Consider the following 9,906-nt stretch of genomic DNA (forward strand, 5'->3'; position numbering starts at 1 on the left):
ACACGATATTTACTAACACTAAACACACATATGGGCAAGTGCACCCATCGTGGACGTAGTATAGTGTTGGTAAGATACCGAGGTCGTCCAAGGACACAAGAGCTTTTAATACCGGTTTATCCTCAACGTCTAATCAAATCAAAAAGGTTAGAAAAATGTTTTAAACTAAGAAAAATAAAAACTAACTAAATGCTAAAAATAAAAATAAAAACAGATAGACAAGATGAATCACTTGGATCCGACACGTGTATTAGTATAACCTTTGATTATTTTCGCACTTTTGCACTTGTTTAAGAGATTATCTTAGTTATTGTAGTAGGCCCCTCTTTTGAAGGCGACGTTACCCTCAACCCAGTAGTTTGAGTCAGCAAGGATACAATCCTAAAGGGTCGGATTATTGAAAGATAATGAATTAAGTTATTAATGCAAATTATGGTAGGCCCCGCTTTTGGCGGTGACGTTACCCTCGGCTAAGTAGTCTGAGTCAGCAGGGATACAGTCCTAAATAGCCGGGTTATAGTATTAATAGTAGTTAACTTATGAGGGGGTCAAAGGGTTTGGATCCCCGCCATCCAATACCTATGGGCATTGAAGGAGATCCTACTAAATTTGACCCAGGTCCCAAGCAGGACCTCTAAACGCTGAACAAGGGCAAGACCTTTACCAAACCGTTCCCTTAACCCCCGACCAGGTAGCCAACATACCTCCATATAGACCGTGGAGATATGAATGGTGAAAATCTTTTATTTTATATAGACAGTAAAATAATGCCAAGACACCACGGACAAACGATAAGGAAAGATCACCTTCAACATAAGTAACTAGTTATTAAAGTCATTAATACAAAACCAAATAAAAAGTGCAAAAGATTAAAAATAAAAAGTATTATACTAAACACTTGTCTTCACCAAGTGATGTAAGAGACTTAGGCAAACATGGCCTTGATTGTCAAGAACTCTTACGATCAATCTTGGATCCCGAGACGACTCACACACTCTACGATGGACAATGGATGATGGTGGTGGATGATGGTTTATGGTGGTGGTGGGTGGTGGATGAGGTGTGAGAGAGGTGGTGTGCCAAGGGATGAGGGAGAATGAAACCAAGCTCCTCTATTTATAGGCTGGACAGAACGCTGGACACGGCCCCGTGTCCACTGGACACGGCCCCGTGCCCGTCTGACACTCTCTCTCTTCATTAATTGTAATTGCGAATTACAATTAATGCGCCTGCTGTACTTTCAACACGCCCCCGTGCCCGCTGGGCACGGCCCCGTGGTGAGCAATGGAAGCTTCTACTGGTTTATCTTTTCTGCTGCTTCCTGGGCACGCCCCGTGTTCGCTGGACACGGGGCGTGTTCAGACTCTGTTTTCTTCTCTTTGTTTTGGGAGGTGCCGTTGAGGGTCCGGGCAGTCCACTTTTGTTCCTTTTCTTGTATTTATGGTAGAATTAGTGGTCTTTTTGCTTCTTTTGTGATTTTGAGCTCATTTCATCCTGAAAATACAAAAGGAAGACAAAAACACTCTTTTTCCAACATTAGTACTTAAAAAGGGTTAGTTTTATGCCTTAATTGATGTGTTTTATATGTTGCATTTTACACACATCAATTTCACATGTATATTCTTATTCTCGAACTTTGCTTTTCACTAACCATGTTCTTCACGAACCTTGCTTCACACGAATACTTTGCTTCACACTTGTCTTGACCGCACTTGATTTGTATCACACGAATCTTTTCTTGTGTAGTTGTCTCAACACAAACTCCACCCGGTCTTGATTAACTAGCCACCATCATATCACATGACTTGAATCCATATCGCATAGATTTTAGACATTCTAACTCACTCAGATCTCTAGTGGTTGTGTCACACAACAATTCTTTCTTCTGACCCAGTCACAGGATTACTTCTTTTCTTCACACGCATGCCTTCTTCTTGGCCTATCATAGATTTAATCTCGTCATCACGGTTGTCTCTCACAACGGGTTTTCATCATTGATTGCTTCTCTCACGGACTCACTTTTATCTGATCCAGCATTCACTGCTTCATTTTTCCTCTACATTCACTGCATTTTTTTTCTTGCACTCACTGCAACAATTTCTCTTCTTGTTTCCTGCATTCACTGCATCATTTTCTCTTTTCTGCATTCGCTGCATCACCATGTTTCTTTGCATTCACTGCATCTACAATTGGCTATTCCGCATAGCACTTTGTTTCTGATTGAAAAACCTTCGAGCCTTCACTTGGTAATTCTAGATTCTCCGAACACACTTCGAATCACTCGAATGATTCTGTCTTTACTCGCTTCTTCTGCACGATCGACTCACTCGATTTTCTTTTTCCCAATTGATTCACTCAATTTTCTTTTCTATACTAGGAATTTGGCCTTCAAACCTTCACCCGCAAATAAAACTGATTGCGTATAACCACCGGATTAAATTTTGATTCTTCCTAGCACTCCAAATGAAACAAGAATAACCCTGTTTTGCGCTCTTGTACTCGATTCGATACACTCACGAACCCTAGTCTGATTGCTAACTTAGAGTTCTCACAACCCTCACTTTCTTATTTCTAAAATTTCCTGGCCACCAATACGAACCACTGTACCGGTAAAATTCAATTCCCTTGAATTCAACAAACTCTCAAATCTTTAACCCGCGAATAACCCGAAACGCGTAATAATCAAACAATCTAATTCGCACTAAACCCCGGAATCAATAACCCTAGATTCCTAACCAACCCTTCGGTTCAACCGATTACCCTAGAACCGAAATCAAAAGTTCTGAATTGAACTTGCGAATTGAAAAGCGAAATTGAAACCTGATCGCGAATTCCCTGCGATGCCTTGTGATTCCCACGCCTAGAGCCTGACGCTCTGATACCAATTGTTGGCCCCAAAATGGATCTTGATCTCTAGACAATTGAATAACTTGAATATAAACTGAATATCTGAATACATGAATTGAATTACAATTGAAATCAAATGACCCATATTTATAGTTTCCAACGGGTGCGACTAATAGACGTGTCTCTTCGTGAACGGGTGTGTCTCTAGATTGTGTGGATGAGAATGAATCTTGAAGAGGTGTGTCCATAAGCCAAAAGTCACGTCCCTTTCCTTCTTGTGGCTGCCGATCGCGAACAGACATGTCTCTAAGGAGACATGTCTTTTCCTTTAGTGAAGCGGTTATAATCTTTCAGTTTTACATCTTCAGTCCCCATACTTTGTAACCGCCAAGTAACCGCCATCTAAATAACTATTAACTATATACACAATAACCCTTGTACTTAAGGATGTGTAGAGATTAAGGATTTCAGAATGAACAAGGATATGCAGAACGTGAACGAATTGAAAGGACAAATCTGTTTGAAGAAAATGTCTTGATACCAGAACATGTTGCCGGTAAACAAGTATATATACGTCATGTTTTGGCGGTTCATTTGGCGGGAATAACTGCCGGAGCAGTTATTTGAAATTTACCCGCTTATCAAACCACATTACATAGGTTATCATAATAATCCGAATACATATCACTTAATACATATATATATATATATATATATATATATATATATAAGCATAATTAAGTTTAATATTGTTCTAACAATAATAACTTGGCATACCAATTGAGAATAACCCTCCACAAAGTCAAGCACATGTTCAATGTCTTGAGCATGGAGCACCTTACGCCACACTGGGAAGGTACCCATCCCGTCTTCAGTGTCTTATTTGTGTCTATCTGATAAAATTTTTTAACAAAGTCAGATATCTAAATTAACCAGCTAATGACAAAAAGAGAATCCCATGTAACCGACACGTTTCTCTTTATGTTGGGGAACCGGATTATTTGCAGCAGAATGTTTGTGTTGGTTCGAATCAATAGATATGATTTCGAATAAGGGAGTATGCTGGAAATATTGAATGAACAAGGATATGCAGAATGTGAACGAATTGAAAGGACAAATCTGTTTGAAGGAAATGTCTTGATATCGGAACATGTTGCCGGTAAACAAGTATATATACGTCATGTTTTGGCGGTTCATTTGGCGGGAATAACTGCAGGAGCAGTTATTAGAAATTTACCCACTTATCAAACCACATTACATAGGTTATCATAATAATCCGAATACATAATTAAGTTTAATATTGTTCTAACATAATCCCCATTAAACTTGATTATGCTTTGTCGCATACATCAAGACGCTGTAATTGATTGGCTTCATCCACAGCTTTACGGGCTTCATTGAAGTTGAACCGGCGGCGTTTCTTGTGTAGGTTCCAGGTTCCTTCCTAACTATTTCCAGCATAGAGAGCATAATGCTCTGTTGCAGCCTCCTCCGGTGCCGAGTCTGCACTCCTTCCTTCTTGACCTTCGCCGGTGATTGAGCTTTCACCTTCCTTTGTCACCTCTTTATCATACACCCTTTCTTGAATAGATTTGAACCTGTAATAATATATTAAGACATCCAAATACATAGCGTAAACGATTCTCATAAAATCTCCGTCTTGATATTCGAAACCCAAATCTTTTGCTATTGTCGGCCATAAGTTGTCGTTAGTGACACTTTGGTAGCCTCCGTCCCTTTCTACCATTACATACAAACCCAGCAGATCAATCCTCCTTTCATCAGACATCAATGGGGGAATGGGTCTTGAAGATATTCCCATCTTCTCGTTTAAAAACCAACCCACCATTTCTTCGAATTTCTTTTCAAGATCATATTTATACTTGAACACGAAATCTCGATCATCGATCATATCTAGCAATGCTTTGCAATCCGCAAAGTCATGAAATTCTAGTGCCCTTATGATCATCCGACTCCAATCATTTTCATCATCATTTGAAACATTTAGTGATTCAAAGTATGAATTTAAGTAATTTTCTTCGAATTCTTCGTTCACCGAACACAATTCTATTATCCTCTGTTTTTCTCTTAAACCTAATTCATCTTCTTTCGTTAACCCACTGACATCATTCACTGTGTTTATCACCGGAGACGAAAACACTGGGAAAATTTTACACGTGTCACCAGACTTCCTAACCGTAAAGCCTTGAAGCGTTAATTGATCAAGACCCAGGATGTTCCGGTCTAGTTCCGGTGAGTAGAACACGCTTTGTATTCTAAGTGTATTGTTCCCAGATTTCATTTCAACAAATTGAATGAACACCGGAACTAGAAAGCGTGTGTTTTATACGTTTGAATGAACAAGGATATGCAGAATGAACAAGGATATGCAGAATGTGAACGAATTGAAAGGACAAATCTTTTTGAAGGAATTGTCTTAATACCGGAACATGTTGCCGGTAAACAAGTATATATACGTCATGTTTTGGCGGTTCATTTGGCGGGAATAACTGCCGGAGCAGTTATTTGAAATTTTCCCGCTTATCCTTGTTCACATTCTGCATATCCTTGTTCATTCAATGTTCATTCAGAATACATATCTCCTAATACATATATATATTGGGGAACCGGATTATTTGCAGCGGAATGTTTGTGTTGGTTCGAAACAATAGACATGATTTCGAATAAGGGAGTGTGCAGGAAATATTGAATGAACAAGGATATGCAGAATGTGAACGAATTGAAAGGACAAATCTGTTTGAAGAAAATGTCTTGATACCGGAACATGTTGCCAGTAAACAAGTATATATACGTCATGTTTTGGCGGTTCATTTGGCGGGAATAACTGTCGGAGCAGTTATTTGAAATTTACCCGCTTATCAAACCACATTACATAGGTTATCATAATAATTCGAATACATATCACTTAATACATATATATATATATATATATATATATATATATATATATATATATATATATATATATATATATAAGCATAATTAAGTTTAATATTGTTCTAACAATAATAACTTGGCATACCAATTGAGAATAACCCTCCACAAAGTCAAGCACATGTTCAATGTCTTGAGCATGGAGCACCTTACGCCACACTGGGAAAGTACCGATCCCGTCTTCAGTGTCTTATTTGTGTCTATTTGATAAAAATGTTTAACAAAGTCAGATATCTAAATTAACCAACTAATGACAAAAAGAGAATCCCATGTAACCGATGTTGAAAATTAAATTAATCAACAATAAATTAATATAACTTTATTAATTACCGAGTTATCAGCCAAACCAGTTTGTTCCAACTTGAGCAAACTGATTAAAGAAAGGTAGAAGGAGACTGTCCCGTTGTCGGGCGAATTCAAAGAACACTTAAATTAAAAACCAACCTGGCGATTACGGAATAATAATCTTCGAACTGCACGGATGATTCCTGTCCTTAAAGGATTTTACGCACTCGTATTGCTGTGAGCTGCAGCGTAAACTCCCAGGATTTAATGCAGAACTGATCTGGTATTCCAACAGCAATGGAAACCAGAAAACGCAGAAGCTGGAACGAAAACAGGAACCCACAATTGAGAGAGAAAGCTGCGAAAAATAGGTGTGTTTAATAGGTAGCATGAAGCTTTTATTTATAGGTTTGGTTATACCAGAGAAGAATGAGAAAAACAAGGAGTGAGATAACAATCCATAACCAATTCGAATTACTTATCCCATACGAATTCGGTTGCTGGATGTATATCCCATACGAATTCAATTCACTAGAGATAATGGGATAACCCCCACTGATTTCGAACTCATCTCTATCACCCTATCTCATTCGATCCACAGATCTGACCCACCTGACCAGACCTTAGCTAAAAATAAAAGCTCCTCAGCTCCTAGCGTACGTGCGAAGTGCAAAGTGCGCCTCAAACGCGCCCATTCGCGCCTCAAACGCGACCATTCGTGAGCTCGCGGCTCGGCTCGGCTCGGCTCGGCGCTCGTGTGGTCTTCACCCACTTCTCAACCCATTTAACACTATGGAGGCCCATAAGGGGTAATCCCTTATAAACCACTCAAACTTCTCTCACTTCACCGATGTGGGATGGAGGAAACATACCAACTTGTATGTTCCTCTTTAATATTTCCAACAATCCCCCACCAAGTTGGAATGTTTCCTTTCACTTAGACTAATGATGTCACTAGGTGTCACGAAGATTAAACCCAGTTTATGTTGATAAGCAAGAAAAGACAGATTTGATGGTGTCCTATGGAATTAAACCATTAACCTGATAGCCCCCTTCGGTTTACCCCCACACATCACCAGCTGACTTTGCGTTCTCACTGAGCGCGAATAAGGCCGTGCGCTATAAATCCTTTTCATGACCCTTTAGAAGATAAACCACTAATCTTCACTCGAGGCGGCACCACCCCTAGATCATATAGGCAAAGTTTTACATCACCCACGTTGCTTGGGTGCCTCCAAAACTTTGTTAAGAGCATAAGCTCACCCTTGTTCTCGGCAATGATGTACTATCATACCTCACATGGATCTATCAAATTTGATAGTACCTTCTATCGTTAAGTGACTTCGTTGTTACCCATTGAACTTGAGAAATAGGAGCACTAAGTTCAAGTTGGGTTTCCATCACTAACGATTCTATTGTGGTTTTAGACCCATGTCTCTCGCGGTATTCACAACCAAATCTCTCGTCAGAGGTTTAGTAAACAGATCTGCCAAGTTCTTACTTGTCTTGACATAGACAACCTTGATGGTACCACTTTCAAGCAGTTGTCTCACATAATTGTGCCGAAGACCTATGTGTCTCGACCTCCCATTATACACTGCATTGTATACTTTAGATAGTGTGGCCTCACTATCACACTACATGGGAATAGACGGCATTGGAACATCCCACAGACGGATGTCAGTAAGTAGATCTCTAATCCACCCTGCTTCCTTACCAGCCGCAGCTAGCGCTATGAGCTCAGCTTCCATAGTTGAGTGGGCAATACACGTCTGTTTCTTGCTCACCCAAGAAATTGCTCCTCCTGCTAGAGTGTAAATCCACCCACTTGTAGATTTTGAATCATTGGTGCGATCAATCCAGCTTGCATCAGAATAACCTTCAAGTATTCTGGAAGAAGACGTGTTTGTCAGTTCTAAGTTACTGGTCCTTTTCAGGTATCCAAGTACTCTACCCACTGCCTTCCAGTGTTCTGTCCCTGGATTAACAGTATACTGACTCAGTTTGCTCACAGCAAAAGCAATGTCAGGACGAGTGCAATGCGTTGCATACATCATACTCCCAATAGCACTCGCATACTCCAGTTGAGCCACTGCTCTTCCAGAGTTCACATTAAGTTTCATACTTGGATCAAATGGAGTATTAAACTCTTTAGAGTAAATTACAAGTTTTGTCCTTTGTGTTTACACCAAATTGCAGGCGCTGTCCTTTAGCGCAAAGGTTGACAAGTTTTGTACTTTATGTTTCAAAATCTTGCACGGTTTGTCCTTTGAGCCAAACTCAGTCAGATTTTTCAGTTAAATATGATCATGTGCCTTGCACATGAGGGCATACTTGTCTTTTCACCTTTCCAAGGATTATTGTGTAAATAACTTATTATTGAAGGATTAATTTATATATTAAAAAAGAACTCTCTCTCTCTCTCTCTCTCAACACAAACAAACACACCACGATTAAAGTTCCACCTCTCTACCATACATCCACAACTCAAAACCCTAATTCTCCAAAATCAAGATCTACTGATCAATAACTACAGATCCGAATCAGAATTCTATAAAGGAAACAACTTTCACAAGTACTTAATTCTCAGTGAAATGTAGTCGCGTTTATAAAACCTCTAGGGTTTCGGTAACCGATTTAGGGCACGAATTGGAAACGAAAGTGGCATTAAATTTGTTGTTGAATCTGAATCCGGAGTTTGAAACAGTGAAACAGACCGGCAATCAAAGGAATTGGAATAAGAGGAATCCGGTTTGAACCGGTGTGAAGGATGCCGGAGATTATGACGGAGAGAGTAGAAGGTTGAAGGAGTTTGACAAGGTATGTTAGAGTGTTAAGCTAATGAATATTATTAATTCATTAATGTGATGTATTATAGAGGCTGCAGTGAGGGTTTTCGATACTGACATTGAATGAGATTGATAAATATCTGAAGTTAGAATTTGGTACACAGATGGTTATGTAGACATTGTGATAGATATAAGTTTATTATGGTGACTTGATAATTGGAATACAGTTGTTTAGTGTGTTCGTTTGTGATGAGTTTATATTGGTAAGTTAGAGATTTGGATCTGTAAATCCGGTTTGAACCGGTGTGAAGGATGCCGGAGATTATGACGGAGAGAGGAGAAGGTTGCCGGAAGAGAAAGTGTCGGTGGCTGGCAAATAAGTTTATATTTGTTTTTTATTTCTCAATTTGTATAAATAGTCCTTGAAAAATAACTTTTTACAAAATAGCCCCTTGAAATGTGAATAGACAAATATGCCCTCATGTGCAATGCACATGACCAGATTTAACCAAAAAATTAACTGGGTTTGGTCTAAAGGACATAACGTGCAAGATTTTGGAAGGTTAAGGACACCGCCTGTAAACTTTTAGAAAAAAGGACAGCGCCTGCAATTTGGTGTAAACATAAAGGACAAAACTTGTAATTTACTCAACTCTTTAATATTTAAGTGTTGAAACTTAGTCAGAATTTTCTCTATGTAATGAGATTGACTTAGAGAAATCTGACTTCCAGTTCTCTTCACCTTGATCCCAAGTGTAGGATCGGATTCGCGACCTGAATGAGTCGTGCGGAAGAGCTCTTGTACGTTTCAGAGGCGGAATACTAAGAAACGAACTAGAAAACAGTTTGAATACACTTTAAACCTCTTTTCTATTGATATAACATTGATTTCAGTACAAAGAAATACCGGCAGCACCTCAGTATCAAATTTTCAATCATTCACAAATGACAACCGTTTGAACGGTATATATAGAAGTTCCTGACCGTTTGAAACATGCTTCAAACGGCCAGCCTTCAAACGATGAGCTTC

General features: G+C 39.2%; 1 protein-coding gene across 1 annotated transcript; it reads right to left on the reverse strand.

Annotated features, from left to right (window-relative positions):
* Window positions 1–7,724: 7,724 nt before the first annotated feature.
* On the reverse strand, window positions 7,725–8,210 carry LOC118488862 (secreted RxLR effector protein 161-like). Its single transcript, XM_035986270.1, has one exon. The coding sequence runs from the start codon at window positions 8,208–8,210 to the stop codon at window positions 7,725–7,727; it is 486 nt and encodes a 161-aa protein (XP_035842163.1).
* Window positions 8,211–9,906: the final 1,696 nt, after the last annotated feature.

The sequence above is a fragment of the Helianthus annuus genome, chromosome 17 (assembly GCF_002127325.2).
Source record: "Helianthus annuus cultivar XRQ/B chromosome 17, HanXRQr2.0-SUNRISE, whole genome shotgun sequence".
Taxonomy (NCBI): Eukaryota; Viridiplantae; Streptophyta; class Magnoliopsida; order Asterales; family Asteraceae; genus Helianthus; species Helianthus annuus.